Source organism: Lagopus leucura, unplaced genomic scaffold (assembly GCF_019238085.1).
Source record: "Lagopus leucura isolate 7727_CA_CO unplaced genomic scaffold, USGS_WTPT01 Super-Scaffold_100004, whole genome shotgun sequence".
Lineage (NCBI taxonomy): Eukaryota > Metazoa > Chordata > Aves > Galliformes > Phasianidae > Lagopus > Lagopus leucura.
In genome coordinates this window covers 25619185-25635525 of record NW_024962264.1, presented here as the reverse complement: position 1 = coordinate 25635525, position 16341 = coordinate 25619185, and the positions used below count along the sequence as shown (strand labels likewise).

The 16341-nt window shown below is 38.9% G+C and overlaps 1 protein-coding gene across 7 annotated transcripts in view; it reads left to right on the top strand.

The window, feature by feature from the left end:
* Positions 1-16341, top strand: part of PTPN13 (protein tyrosine phosphatase non-receptor type 13) — a 106529-nt gene that overhangs the window by 25451 nt on the left and 64737 nt on the right. For all 7 annotated transcript variants that reach the window (XM_042871057.1, XM_042871052.1, XM_042871056.1 and 4 more), the window contains exons 3-6: positions 5180-5349; positions 10516-10581; positions 12323-12508; positions 13767-13860. In XM_042871057.1, coding sequence (XP_042726991.1) covers positions 5180-5349; positions 10516-10581; positions 12323-12508; positions 13767-13860 — 516 coding nt within the window. The remainder of the gene's footprint in view (positions 1-5179; positions 5350-10515; positions 10582-12322; positions 12509-13766; positions 13861-16341) is intronic.

Sequence of the window (16341 nt, the reverse complement as noted above, 5' to 3'; positions counted from 1 at the left end):
CCAAATACAAGTACATAATGAAATTTCATGTCTTCCTTTGTTAATCACAAGTTACATCATATCTAATGCAATGATTGATCAATAAGTGTGCATATTTTTATGCTTATTTGTATTTACAATTCTAACAGTTGTTGAGCCCATCAAAATACTTTACAAATTGATTTCAATCATTATTAGCAGTGAAAGATAGGATGGAAATGCTCAGTTGCTAATCACTGGTGTAGAAGATCAAGGCTGGTAGTTGTCATGTCAGCAAGCTATAAGCTGTTAAATGAAGGAGAAAAACAATCCAGTGCTCCTGATTGCAGTTGTGAAGCTTAAATGAATCTAGTGATTTGAAAAGGCTGATACCAGACCTGCCCTTCTCTTACATCTATTTAATTATCTTCACTAACTATTTTGTTGTTTAGAAGGTGAATCAGCTGTGTCAGACATGCTGAATCTTGTATTCAGTACTGTGTGAAGGCAGAGGAAGAGGTCTTTGAAGTGCAGTATCTCGGCTGTGAGCACAGAGGTGTTAGGAGCATGCTGTGCTCTTGGCACTCAGTAAAAAAACAGGCTTTCTTCTCGTTAAATAGGTTGAAATGGGGAAAGCTTATCAGAGCTTGAAAGTGGGAAAGATTTTGTTGCTTCAACCACTCCTGTGCTAGCATGCTTTATGAGTTCTGGAAGTAGTTACACCATGTGGTTCAAATCAAACAATGTACTCGGTACAGGAGAAAGAGAAGGGGAGAAAACAGTTCTGCTAATAGGAGAGCTGGCTGGGTAAATACAGTCACTTTACAAAAATGTAAATGGAGAATTGTTTCTCTAAAGAAAAATTATACCATCTGAAAGTGCATGCGAAGAAAGACAGGGATGTTTTTTCAAGCACTGTAAACCTTGTCGAGTCACCCAGTTGCATGCACTTAGCTTGGGTGAGTGTAATGAAAGGCAGGGAGCCAAAGTGAAAGATGTTGGTGGAAACTAATGGAGAGTCCTGGTAATTGGAGCTGTTTGGTTGGGGAAGAGGAGGTGGGGTGGGTTCTTCTTGTTGATTGGAGGGAAAATACAGTAACAGAGGGAGAAATCTACATTTTCTAGCCATCCATTGCTGGCAGGTTTGAGTAGATTGCTTTTTCTACTTTATGTGTGTCATTTCCTACTACTTTTGCTAATGCCTACATCCTAATGGAGAAAAAGTTGAGAGAAAACACAGTTAAAGGACCTTGAATTGTTTAAGTAGCTTAGGAATTCGAAATTATCAGCAATCAATATTGTAACTTTGATCAATTTTAAACTACTGCCTGAACTTTCTTATAAGACTGTTTGGGTTCTTTTGCTTTGGCTACTTGTGTGCTGTTAAACTGTTTAAAAGACTGTTTTCAAAGTCTTCAATTTGTTTGGCAGATGCTATTTAGCTGAACAATCTTCCAGATTTTATTGCACTCAAAACCAGTTCAGTCTCTCCTTCTAAGTAAGACCACACTATTTATTTGTGTCTTGGCATTGATGATAAGCTGTGCTCTCACAAGGGTTTTGTTACCATGCTGCATACTTACAGAGTTAACTCAGGGTTGGCATCTCCAGCACAGCTGAAAGTTTCCTGGACATACAACTGACCAGGAGTTGTAGCCTGAGTTCCTGTGCTTCTGAAAGAGGGTCTGAGTTTGTCTTTGTTGTTTTCTCCATTATTCTGAGGAATAGATTTCCCTTATGACTCTGAAAAATTCTTCTGGAAGACTAAAAGAGGAGATGAGCACCCAATGTAGCTGTAGATGTCCCTGTTCACTGTAGGGGAGTTGTACTAGGTGACCTTTAAGGGTCCCTTCCAACTCAAACAATTCTGTGATTTTTTCCATGGCTCAGGCAGTGAGAAGGAGGAGCAGAGTTACTTGAAAATATTATTCTTAGGATAAATTTGCATAGTAGGAGCTTTGATTTGTTATGGATGCCTCAAGGAAGTAAAAAGAGAATTAATTATTCTAGTCTCATCCTTTGTAAACATAGATTGAAGATTATGATGTAGGCAATCTGATCCAATATATTGGTTAAAAGGTACTAAAAGATGAAGCTAGGAAAGTGCCAACAGAAAAATCTTGTCAAAGTCAACCCCTTTTCTACTCTTAACCATGTTCACTGTCCATAGCTTCAAATCATGCAGACTGTAGAACATAGATGGAAGTATTTTACATGGGTCATTAAATTCAACCTTTCCATCTACAGGGCACAAAAGAGTGAGTTGGAGTAAACCAATATTTGCAGGACTTCAGGCTAAATGGGTTGTTTTTTAATATTGTTAAAACTAAATCACATTTCCATTCTCATGATCTCTGGTTTCTGTAATACGCTTCAGAGTATAAAGTGTTCAGAGTTATTTAAAGTCTTCATGGTACAAATCGTTAAGGATAAAGCCTCATCTTTACTCAAGTTGGAGCTGTTAAGCAGAAACTTTAAAATATTTTTCATGTTTATTTTTGTATCAACACACAGCTGGTCAAAATCCAGTAGCTAGTTGCAGTGTTACTTTGGGAAGCTGATGGCCAGATAATGTTTTCTTTCTAGAAGTGCTTTGCAATATAATGTGTGGGAGGGTCTCCTCATCTCTGTATTTCTTCAGTTTACCATTCTGTGTACCACCATAAAACAGTTGTTCTGTTTGTGTTGGAGGAAGCAGGGTTAGAGTTACAGTACAAAATGTCTTTGGGGCTGGGAGAGGCAGATAATGTTGTTGTCTAAATCAGTTGGCTGTAGTGACTTTCTTTTACTTTTGCCATATCTGATGTTTCAGGTAATTGCTCAGTGAGTTTTCTTCAACTCATCTTGTTTATAATTTTAAGTATTAGAGAAGGACTCCTATTGTGAGGCTGAACTCCAACTTTGGAAGCTTGCCATGGTGAGAGAAGGTGAATGAAGAGATGGTCTTATTTAATTCTTGTGATGTGTCTTGTTATACATTGCAGTGAAACCATCACCTTGGACAAAATTTACTGCTGTATCAAGCAGATATTTTGTCTTGGCTGTTGCAAATGACGCTAGGCTTAAATAATTTTGTAGAGGTCAGTCGGTTGGATTGCCCTTTGGAAGAAGTGATGCATGTACTGCAGTCTAAGAATTGGTTATTAATGTCTGCATGAAGTTTACATTTTCTTCTCTCTCCCAAATTTATTTGATGTTATTGTATATTCTCTACAAGAAGAGAGAGATTACCAAGTAGGGTTCCGTATTTGGATTTTGTATGGTTTTAGGGTGCTTTCATTTGGAGCATGCACGTGGTTGTTGTTGTCTGTGACAAACTGTGCTGATCTCTATGGGGAGCTCAGCAGTTCTGTACAAGAGCTTGAATTGATTTAGCCACCGTGATCAGAGATAACCTACTGCAGTAATTACTAATCTGTTTGGGATCCAGAGGACAAAGTGAGAGCAGCAAAATCTGTTTCCTTGAGGCGACAAGATTGAGCCACCCTCGTGTTTCACGAAGAGCGGGGAGAAAGCATTTCTATGCTGTGAATCTGGAGCTTTTCATTCTGGCTAGTAGCATAACACATTGGCATTTTAAAATGAATTAGGAAAACCATAACAAACTTTTTTTTATAATTTTATATACTGTGTGTGTATGCTTTTTTTGGCTTTGACTTATTGCTTGAGTGTTTTTGTTTGTTGGTTTAAATTATTGTTGAATGTGAACTTCTCTGTTTAATTGTAAACCTTAATAACTCTCAGGAAAATAAAAGCTTGTGAAGAAGAAACATTTTGAAGTGAGAAGTGCAAGTTTTTGCAGGCTCAAGGGAGCTTAAACTTGAAATAATGAATGGAAACCGTCTGTAGGATCTGCCCATTTTAGGATGATTTCTGACCTTAATGGTCTCTCTCTCCTTTCAAGGGAAAATTGTGTTTAGGGTTTGACAACAGTGTATGTGTTTGTCTTCTCTACTGAATGAATTATTCTGCATGCACTGGTAGGAAGGGATACTTGCTGAGCTTTCATGAGTTTGAATTTGGGAACGTTTTTCTGGATAATTGTACTCACCAGTTAATTACACAGTCCTGCTACCCACATCATAGAATGAGGGAAGCCTTAAAGCAGTTTTTTAGCTGCTTTGAGAGGAAGGGGAGTTGAAGAAATGGAAGGAATTACTCAGTAGATCCTTTTACATCTGATATACCTGTATGCAGTAATTCAATACATTTGCTAGGAGATTAGAAATATTCTAGATTACAAGATAGTTGTGCAGCCTGGGCACCAGCACTGCAGGAACATCCTAAACTGATAGGAGAGTGGAAAATGTTTGTGGTGATGATGAGGAGGGAAACGATCATTCTGTAGCTGGTGCTTATGATGTAGAGGAGAAAGACTTTTAAATCCTTTAAGTGTTTCCTGAGCTCTTTGGTAAATCATGTAGTAAAAATTAGTGCCTCTGGAAAAATAATGAGTTTGTTTTTTATTTTTACTGACATAAAAGCTTGTGTCTCCTTTGGTGAAATGAAGCTGTTTTGCTGTGAGGTATAGAAAAAAGAATTTCAACTCAAGAAAGTGGAAAAGGAAAGTTTTATTAGCCAGTTTGGTTCTCTGATTTCAGTGCTTGTTTTGCTATTTCAAACTAAAGTTTGGAAGGAGAATCCTAGAGAAGGGTTCAGGTTAGTTCTTTGCCTTCTTACACTGCTGACTAGAATTTTATTTCTTTTCAGTAGTGAAATTATTTCTTGCTTTGAACTAGATAAAACTGAAGTTCCCCAAAAAGTTTCTGTTTGGCTCAGCTAGTCTAATTCAGACTCTTCCTTTCCTCTGCTAACCTGATCTTCTCTATCCAGGTCATTGCTGCTACACCATTACTATTAGGAAAGGAATTAATTCCATTCCTGCTTTGGAGTTGGCTTTCATGCCATGGCTCCTATAGCGTTTGATCATTTTTGGTGTTTCAGAGATGAAATAACCTGGAGATAGGAGATCTGTGAGTGTGACCTTGAGGATATGAATACTGAGACAGAACTGTCAACTTCAAAAAAAAAAAAAGAAAAAAGAGGGAGGAGGGAAGTTGGGGTGGAGGGACTACTATAGAGGTTATGAAGCACCATAGGTGAAAAGGGAAGTGTGTTGGTATTGAATATGTGTTTGAGCAAATAAAGTTACATCAAGAAATGACTCAAAACAATTGTATGTTAATCTGCAGAATTTTTGTTTTCCTTCTTTCAAACACAGCTGATCCTGCTGCTCTGGGATTCATCATTTCTCCGTGGTCTCTCCTGTTGCTTCCATCTGGCAGTGTATCATTTACTGATGACAATGTTTCCCACCAAGACCTGCGAGCATTCACAGCACCTGAGGTTCTGCAGAACCAATCCCTGTCATCTCTCTCAGATGTTGAGAAGGTACTGTGCCTCCTCTACTGCAGAGTGCTGTCTTTAAATGGACCTTTTTGTCTGTAGAATTCTTTATTTGTGTGCTTCATTGATTTCTTTTGGGAAAGGGGAGGGACCCTTCTGCTTTTTTCTTTGTACATGTGAGTGGGGTAGAGATTGTGGCTGTGTTATGCCTGTAGGAATAAGTGTCCGTGTGCAGAACTGCATGTGTTCTACTAACAGCCATGCCTGAGCAGTGGCTACGTGATTTCTACACTGCCCGTCTAGCTAATGGGAAGGAACATTTCAGCTTGTTTTTCTAAAAGTAACATCAAGAATTTCTTTCAAAGGCAAATAGCATGTAAGAGGTAAGCAAAACAATTACTCAAGCATGCCAAGACTTCAAAAAATCAGATACTTTTGCTCCTCTCAGAAATTTTATTTTAATTATTAAAAATACTCATCAGTTGTGTGTAGAATTGTTCCTTTCCACCTTCCTTTTCTTCTTTTCCCCAAGGGTTGATGATCAGGTAGGTAATGGTTGTGTATGAAATCTGCTCCGGGTCGTTGATACAAATAGTTACGGTAGTTCGCTTCTCAGAAGTTTGCCTAACAACCATTTGTTGCAAATGGTAATGCTCTGCTATTTTGGCAATATCTTGTCAAAGATATTTAGAGGTTGGAGTAAAAGGAAGCTGAGCTCTGTTCTCATCTTCTTGGCTTCTCAAGATCAGTAATCCTAAGGGAAGGATAGGAGCCAAAGCTAGCGTTGTTTTAAGCTGGGAACAAGCATGAGGTTTGACAACACTTCTCCAGAAAGAGCAGTACTTTGCTCTTGCATCCAAGGAAGCTAGTGTTGGCATAAGGACTATCAAAACATGTTTATGTCTATAGAATACATGATGTGTGCTACTGTGCTACTTCTGCTTTTCCCTAAATCTTGTATGTAGTTGTTTTTGTTTGTTTGTTTTTTCTCACAACTGTATCAGATGAAAATCACTGCATTCTCAGTTACAAGCTCTTTCTCTCCAACATAGTAAAATATAATGGCATAATAATGTATATTACTTGATCTACGACAAAACCAGGCAGCCAGCAACCTAAGTTGAAAGCTTTAAAAGAAAAGTAAAAATAACACTGAGGTGAATGCCAGGATCAGATTCAGTAAAGTAGAATACAGCTGCCAAATTCTGCAGTCATAGTATTGGAATTATTTATCTTGTTTCAGGAGAGACAACATTGTTGAAGACAATAATTTTGTCTCTAGTGTAAGCTGGGAGGTTAACATAAAAAACAGGCCTTTAAAAACATTAGAAACAAGTTTCTGAATGGTACATTTGTGAAATTCAGGACTGATGGCATTCTTTGCTTCATGCCAGTATTCATTCAGAACATCTAATATTAAAAGCCATGTTGTGATGTTTCTTTAGGGAAAAAATCACCAGAAGGACTTCTGTGGGTTGTAAACATGGGCACAGACCGTATCAATAAGCAGTGACCAAACATTGGCATTCTTCACATACACAGTGCTGATTAATCTCTGGTTACAGCAGTGTGAGTTTATTTCATGAGCAACGCAGCTTTGCTTGCTGGAAATGAGACTCCAGGCTGCAGCTATTGTGATGATGTTTCCACTGGGAAACAACTGTGTGTGGAAATTTATAAGCTTTGGCTTTACATAACCAAATTACTCAGCCACCTATTAACTAAGCAGAACCCTTTACTTTGTGATTGAAGCTTCAGACTTTGGGTTTGGGATGAACTAACTTGATTCACAAAATCTACTAAATTTCTGCACATTTTGTCCACGGTGTGGGGAGAAAAGTGAAAAATGAACTGTTGGGATACCATGGGATGATATAAAAACATTTGGGAAAAGTGTTGCTGCTGCCATTCCTGTTCTCATTTAACACTTGTCAGATGAATCACAGAGTGATGCTCCCAGTGCAGTGTTTGGGACTGGGTGCAGCTAAGGACAGCCACAGTCCAAGTTGTTAGATGTTATATTATTCATCCTGCAGTCAAATAAGGGAGATTCTTCTCTTGATTTCGTAGAAATAGTCCCCTAGCATTAGAAGAATTTAAGTATACCATGTTTCCATGGTGGCAACAGTGTACAGTAGTATTGTGTTAAAGTTACACTGGATAGCATGCCAAGGGCAGGAGTGGCTGTGATTGCTGGTCTGTAACCCCTGAGGTGGGAACTGCACAGGATAGTAGTTTGTGTGTAGTTCTTCCATGATACCCATCCTTTTGGATGTATTTGTTTGCTTATGTGGAAAAAAGAAAACTACCTGAAATAGGAAAGAAGTGAATTTGGCACAAAAACTTGACTGTAAAGTTATACTGGTAAAGCACTCTAATAACGGTAAAACAATGGCAAAACTCCTCACTTGGAGAATAACCTGGCCAAACTAAGCAAGTTTTTCTCCTGGCATAAAAGCAGAACTTTAAATAATTATCTTTTTGTTTCTTCCCAGTGTTTTGTGTGAACACCCTTGTAATATTATGGCATTGTTTGAAGGCATCAGGACCATTCAATAACTTACTTGCACACGCTTCTTCTTACTAGTTGTTTCCCTTTACATCAGTATTAAACTATGTGTTGGAGTGTACAGTGTTTGTTTTTCTCCAGATGAGCTGACTTCATGGTTCTTAGGTCTTGCTTTGCATTAACTTCAAACGTATTTAAACTTTTTTTTTTTCTTTTTTTTTCTACTTCTGTGGTTTGCTAAATTCATTTAATGGAAATCTGAGTGTTTTCCTCTTTGGATCTTGTTCTGAAATAGGTCTGGTCTGGGAGTTGGACTTTGTGTTTTCCTATTTCTCCTGCTCTCTGACCAGACAGTGAGAGGATAGCTTTCAGCTCTGCAGCTGTGACCTCGCTTGTTAGCTCAATGGAACGGTATATGCTTTGCTAACTATCAGACAACACAGTGGTCAGGCAATGAATACCCTTCTGATTAATGTAGGACACTCAATCAAGTTGAATATAAATCAAATTTGATGCAACTGCAATACGATATAGCTAAAGTTATAGTGAAAGATGATTTTATGAAGTGAATTTGGCATTGGTTTCTAGATTGTGGAAATTATTGGAATTATTGTAAAACAAAGATGAAGTAAAATGTTTTGAATGACTGCTTTAATTTCCAAGAGGTGCATTTCTAAGAGGTTCATTTTCAGTCAAAGGTTATGTCTCGTGGAGAAAGAGTATTCTCAGTGTCTGTGCTTGTTCAGTATTACTGAGCAAAATCACCTCTTGTTTACTGATTGTTTGAGATTTGTAGAATTCATGGTGGTTTTTTTGTTATTGTTTTATTTATTTGCAACACATTTTTTTCATAGATGGTTTTTGCCTCCTTTTTCATGCCTGCATTATCTCATGTAAGGAGCCTGATGCTGTGCTGTACAAAGCTCAGCCAGTGATATCTTTGTGAACAGACTGCTTTGGGATTTGCTATCTCCCTACATACCCCTGACTATCTCACCTATGCTATGGCTGTCAAGGGACATGCCAAACACCAGTCTAACAGCAAGATGTGTCTATTCATCTAGTTTTGAAGTTAGGGTATATGAAAGGGAGAGAGTTGCTGGGTTTAATGTGTGAGACATTACTTTAAACTGAAACCCTGTATTCCTAGGAGGTATGTAGTGGTTACATTTTTGTTTTATATGTAGTAGTAGCTTGCAAGTAACTGGAGAGAGACCGCTCTGTGGGATTGAAGTGGCAGAAGTCTAGGATTGGAACTTCTCTGAGTATGTTGATTTTCAATGTTATACGAATAAAATGCATTGAATTTAAGAGAGCAATTTTTAGTATGATGTTGCTTCTACTTTTGTTTAGTAATTACTTCCTTACTCTGTCTCAAAGCTGTGTATTGCTCTTCGGAATACATTATAAGGAAACATTTCCTGTTTTACAAGAGAAATCTGAACACGCCTCTTACATGTGTTTGGGGCTGCATGTCTGCACAGTGCAGTGGTGACAGTTATGTTGTGCTGCCTTTCAAGCAGTCTGGCCTAAAAAGGAAATCATTTCTACATCCTTTTTCTGAGTCTTTGAGAATACATTTTGTTTTCTATACACGAAGATATTTCCCAATGCAGAGATCAATTCTCATGTCCAACTTTCAGCTACTTCTAGCTGCGCGTTTTCCACCAATTCTACAGGCTTAGAATGGGATGAAGAAAATGGCTATTTCACAGGTTGCAAAAAAAAAAAAAAAAAGTCTCTCTGTTGCTTTTGTCCACTGAGTTGTGACTTTATGAAACTTCATATGAAGTTTTAGGCCTGGACAGAGCTTGTCAACGTATGTATTTAGGACTTAAGTAAGATGAGTTGCTTTTCATTGGTGAAGAGACTCCTTTCAATGACTTATTCTTAATTTATAATTGTCCTCATAATTGCTGTTCATTGTCTGTGTAATTATTTAAAGTTACACACATACTGCTATCAGTCTGATAGCAAGTGTCATCTGTAGTGTATGCTCCTTACAATCCAAAAAACTTGTTTTTCCCAGTAATTACTTATCTGTGTCATAAACAACACAGTGACCTATAGGGACTGTGTGCATTTCTGGTCTTAAATACGCAGTATTTGAAGGCTATCGTACAACTCCAGGTGAGATTAATATGTTAAGTCATATGTTAATATCACTGCTGTTGATATTAGCTGTTAGTTTATAGATATAATGATTAACACATTTATATCTTACACCATCAATGATAGATTAAATTGACTGCTTTATACCTTTGATACTCTTGCATTCCTTGCATTTTCTCCTCTGAGTTGCATCCATCCCTTGGCAGTAGCAGCTGGCTGTTTGAGTCTTGTTGAGGCCTGCCATGCCTTCAAACCAAAGCATTATGGTGCCTCAGGTACTGCCTTGCAGTCTGTGCCCCATCTGAGGCTGCTGGCATGGATTACACAGGTGTCTGCCTTCAACGTGAGAGGAAAGTTTAAAGTGAACAAAGAATTCAGAGACACTGATGAGATGCATCCATTTTGTTGCGGTAGAGTTTGCTTCTCCAGCACTCATGGAAAAGGGGAAGAAAAATCTGAAAGTCAGCTAAGCTTAAGTGCCAAGAAAGTGTATACACAAAATGATTCTGAGTTCTTTGCTCTGCTTTAAGATGCTTTACGTTTCCAGTTCAACTCTCCTGAGTTGACAAATCTCTTTTGTCTTACTACAGGTCCATATTTATTCTCTTGGTATGACGCTCTTCTGGGGAGCTGACCATGAGGTTCCTCAAAGCCAAGTAAGTTTCATTTGGTTTTGTTTAATACCATAGTCTCAGACTGGATTGTGTGACCGCTGTTGTATGTGAACAAACACAGTGGGCTCTCCTCATGGGATGCCAAAGAGTGTGGATTATTTTCTATACTTCTGTACTTCTGAAATACTTCTGTAGCTCCTGTGATGTGTGAGGGTATTGTTATCACACAGAAAGAAGGTGCTGATACCATATTTGTGTTTGTTTCTGTGAAGATATATTTAGGTTGGTCTATCCTTTAGTGTCACAGGCTGAAATTCTATAATTAATGCTGCTGACAAAGGAGAAAATAATTTGTTTTGGTTCAGACTTATGTATAAAAACAAATATTTAAGTAACATGGCTTTACCCTTAGTAAAGCAACTTGTGATTTTTGCTGCTGTTACTTCCGTGAGCATGGACTCAGCATGTGCAGCTACATTACGGAATGGCCAAGAAGGGCTATATGTTGTTTGGAATAGGGAGTAACTACTGACTTGTCAGGCGTTGTAGATGCAGTCTGCTCAGAGCTGGATCTTACCTCTCAAGAGGTCATCTTCCACACCCACCACTCATTTTTGGAAGAAGTCTGGAACATGCAATTCATCTGCTGCCTGCGTGCTGCCTCCCCCTCCAGCTGAGCTGTCAGCAGTCAGTGTTATAAAGGGTGAAAATCAGGTGAACTGCATAAAGAGAGCATTTAATAGCAGACTTGCTGTAGAGGGATTTGACAGTGTTGTGCAGTTCAGGGACTTGACGTATTTCTGTTTCATGTTTTGGTTTGGTCCCATTCATGTGTGTTATGTGTAAAGGTAAGGAAGGAAATTTGAAAGGCTGTCTGGCAGTTTAAGTGCTCCATTTCTAATGTTTTTCTGTAATGGGGTGGTAGTTGGGTTCTTAGTTCTATTGATTTGGAAGTCACTGTCTGAGTGCAGAAGTCAGAGAATTCAGTGCTGTGGTGGTTGCAGCGATACTTCTTTGCAGTATCTGCCATGTCTGCCCCTAAACCCCACTGTTTTTTCAGTGAGCTCTCACGTTTCTTTGCTGTCCTGTCTTGTAGTAAGAGAAAGGGACAGTATTAAGCAAAGCAGTATTGGGAGAATATCTTGAGGCGGGTGCTATCTCCAAGTGCTTTCTGTCAAAAAGAACATGACAGAGCCTGTGCCTATGAGGTGTCTAGCCCACCTGGGACAGTTGCAGATCAGAAAGCTGAAGTCTCAAGTGCTTGTGGCGTCTGAGAAGAGGTGTTAACACTGGCTGTTGCATACCCTGTGGAATCAAATTGCACTGACACTGCTGGATTAACTGCATGGAGAGAAGAATTAAACCTAGATTGTTCTCAGTCTTGTGGGCATTGTCCTGAAACTACAGAGCTTTGCTTCCTTCAGCAGCACTGTTGCTGCTTTAGTCCTTACTTCTTTGTTGATGATTTTTGGTGGTGTTACTGGACTTTAGAAATGCTAGCCCAGCTGGCACAGTGTGGAATTACAGAACAGTGGAGCAGTGGACAGAGGCTTAAAAAAGTATTGCGGTGAGGATTTAATTTTTATGATTGTGACTGGCATAATGTTGAAAAACAACAAAAACAGTTAACTTACTCCAAACCTGGATGGTGACTTTCACGTTGGCATTCACTTAATGTAGGCGATAAAAGAATAGTTCTTTTATCACGTTGAATGTCTGTTTCCATGTGTGCTGCAAGTTGCTGTTGAAACTAATTCTCCTGTCTATTTTTGTTTGTCATTAGCCTATCAAACTTGGAGATCATCTCAACAGCATCCTCCTTGGCATGTGTGAAGATGTCATTTATGCTCGAGTATCTGTACGGACTGTTCTGGATGCCTGCAGTGCTCACATCAGGAACAGTAACTGTGCCCCATCTTTTTCATATGTGAAGCAGTTAGTCAGACTGGTCTTGGGAAGCCTGTCTGGGGTAAGTGTTCATAAGCATTTGGGGATTAAGATGGGCAGGAAGAGAGAGAAGATGCTAAATCAGAGTCACTCTATGGTCGTTTTTCCTCTTGTTTTACTGTGCTGCAATTCTGATAAGAAGGAATGCTGAAGGAGAAAAATTCTGAAATCCCAGGAGATGATTGTTTTTTTCTCCACTTACCAGTTTGGGCAGTCAACAGTTCTTTCTGGGATATAGATTCACAGCTGCTGTTTCTGAGAAAGATACTTTTCTGAAATGGTTGTTCACTGGAAGAAAACTAGAGAAAAACATGTCTGGGGTGAGCACTAGACCTGTCACTATTTAAAATGCTGCTAAAATAATCACTGTGAATTTTCTTTTTTAAATGTGTGCTTGACTTTTGGAAGAGCACTGATTAATGAGGAGAAGGACTGAGTTATCAGTGTGGCAATTCTCCTGCATATCTCCTCACCCCTGAGATACGATTATTTTAGGGGAATTTATTGTCAAATGATAACAAATGCATTGGGCTGTTATAAGAAGTGAAATGTGCTGCTTGTAGTTGTACTGCAAAGTTACTGTTCTTGACAGAGGCATCTCCCTTCATCTGAACCATTACATACTTATGGACTAGCCACATAATTTCAGGCTCTGAAAACAGGCCTTGTGTTGTCAGTATTACTAAGATTGTTCTTTTCTCAGTACTTATTTTCCTTGTGCTCTGTTTATAATTCCAACAAATGCCAAGCAGTGTGTTTTTACTGGAATTATATGCCATTACGGTCTTGGTTTTATTCTGTTTTATCCTGTTGGAACACTTCTATCTCAGAGGGATTATGTAAATGTAAAAAAAAAAGTGTCTGGATGCACAGTATTGTGATTACATATGTGATGACAGCATTTCATGGTCCTAGTTGCTAAGTGGGTCTGTTCTGGGATGGAATAAAACGAAGACCTGCAAGACCTTTATTACTGAAGCTATTAAAATAAAGAACTAAACTTTAAATCAGGCCACAGGCTATAGAACCAACCAGGGAGAAGAATGAGTCATTCACCTTTAGATTCTTAATGCCCCTTTTTGCTTAGGAAATGTTCTCCTTTTCTGCTCATTTTATTTTTGTCAGCAGATGTGAAAAGGGTGTCTGAGGTCAATGTGAGGGACAGATCTGGCTTGGTCAGCCAGTGATGGCCATAGTGGTCTCAAATGTGTATCCTGAAGTACAGTTTCGCTGAATCCAGCTGGCTTGTTCCTGACTTTGTCCTGTTGCCTATTTTGCAGATGGATCAACTTTCTTGCAATGGAGATAAAAAATTGCAGCCAGACAGGAGCCAGGCAATTCGGGAGAGGCTGAGGGGAAAAGGACTGCCCACAGGTAAGTGCCCTGTTTCTGTGAGGATCAGGGCATAGGAGCCCCATGGAATACTAAGTATGCTGGGTAGATGTTGCAGCCAACATAATTGAGCACTGGAGCCGTCAGCTTTGAGCCAGGCTTTCCAGATGGGAGGATATGTTGTTCAGATAGCTGGTCTTACTGGGGCTTGTTGGGAGCATTTTATGTTGCAGCAGCTGGACCACTCTTGAGTCACTGTGATGCAGGCAGGCAATGTGATAATCACCTGAGGCCCCTCTTGCCCAAAAATGCTTAACTGTAAATAGAATATATTGGTACAAGTATGTGATGTCTTCGAGAAATACTCAACTTCATAAATGCATATTTTTCAGCCACCATGTATTATCTCTCTGCATATTTACCAGCAGTAAATGCTGATCAAAAGTTATACAAAAGTTAGGTTGTTATGCTTGAGCTGCTCTTTTGGTTTTGTGTCACCAGCACAGTACAGTGCATCGCAGGAACATAAGTAATCTGTGGTGTTGTCATTGGCAATAGAAACTGCAGAAATTTGATGCAAGTCTGGCTAGTCTTTGCTTTTCTTCTCTTAATTCTTACAAGACAAGCACTGGATCAGGCTTCTTGATACATAAATGGTACGTCGTTATTTGCTAGCCCTTCCACTACACCATCATATGTTTAGGAGCAGTGTCTTGTACAACTGCCTCCTCGTTTTCTGGCACAACTGCACTGCTCTGACTGCCTCCTCGGAGGTTTGATTCTTTATTATTGTCATCTTTCCAGAATATTTCTGGAGCAATAAGCAGATCTTGAGGAGTAAGGGACTTAGGATGAACGAATGTTGTTGCTTGGATTTGTAAACAATGTCATGCCTTCCCTCTGTGAACTTCTTAAGCCTTTCAGTCCCTTCCCTGGTTCCACCAATTCTCTAAAGGTTGTGCCAGAACCTTACTGTTTTGATTTGTTAAATTAATAATTTGTTCTTTGACCCTATACCGTCCCAGTTTCTGGTTTCATTACATTTGTGATTTCTTTACACACCTTTATACTTCTGAAAGTATTTGCTTCTTCCATTTTCCTCACTTTGTACTTCTATTTTGCTTTTCAAGTGGATTCCCATCATCTTAAGTTTAGTTAATAACTTGCTATGTGTTGTAGTGGAACTTCGTTAATACTTTATCATTTGTCTACTAACTCAAGCTGGGTAGTGTCAATGCTTTCTTTTCTACCACCTGTTCTGCTTTTGATCCTGTAATTGTCATAAATTAACTGTTTTGTTAATGGTCAAAATTAATATCTGTTTCGTTTTGAAGACATAGCAAGATTGTTTTTAATCTGTTCTCACTGTGTTGTTGACCTCAATTTTTCTTCCGTTTGTTCACTAATTCTGAACACTTACTCTTCTGCTTTTATATTTTTCTTAAGTTCTCTTTTTTAAGTCTATTTGTGCTTTGAGGTTGGTTTGGTTTTTTTTTCTATTTTGTTCAGTTTTTCTACCCATGAGTTTCTGGCTAAGCTTTTTAGCAATTTTAATTTTTTTTTTTTTTTAAATCTTCAGAAGTCCTGTTTAACCCATTGTCTTAACTGTATCTTAACAATGAAGGTTTTGTTTAAATTTTACTGAATTGCAGAGATTAGTATTGCATCTTCAGCAATATTTGCATGGCTTTCTGGCTCACAATCAGGTTGAACAAGGTCTCTTTTAATGTGGAAACATCTCCTGAAAACTGTACCTTTCACATTCAGAGAGTATGGACTAGAAGCTTGAACTAGTGTATTCTTGTTGTATCTTCTGACCTCTAAAATGGCATGTCAACATTATTCTTCCCTGTTATCCTGGCTCTCTTTGAATCACGTAGTATGTATAATTGTGCTTGTGAGGTAAGTGAGAAGTGATGCTTTTCATTTAATTAATGCAGAATTTGGTGAGTGTCTGGACACTGAAGGGCTGTGGAGCTGGACACTCACCTCTGGGTGACCGCTTGCCTCTGGCTCTATCTGGGATTTCTGCAGTGGTGGGCAGATCAGCTTCCTGTACGGTGTGCATCTGGGAATTCTCTGAGTCAGGGAAGAACAACCAAAGTTAGGGGTTCTCTGGGGCAGTGATGTCCAATTGAGTTAGCTGCAGTAAATTCAAAACAGGATTTTAAATAGTTGGAAGTCAGTATTCGCTTTATGAAATGCTTTCTTTTTTCTGGGAACATTGCATTGTCTTAACAGACATAACTAAATCTAATCTTGACTTAAACACTACTTGGGAAACGAAGTGAACTTGGTAGCCCCCAGTCTGAAGTTGGCTGAATAGTTCTCACCCTCTGTTTCCTCTTTCTCTCAAGTTAAGCACAAGTCCTTGCATGCCCAGCATTACAGGTGGTGTGTGGCACAATGAAAGTTTGTGCATTGCTGTTTAGGTGCAAATATTGGTTTGTTTGCATCCTCCCAAGTCTGATCCTGAAGGTGTGGGTTATTAATATGTGATTTTTTCCTATCTTTGTCAATGTG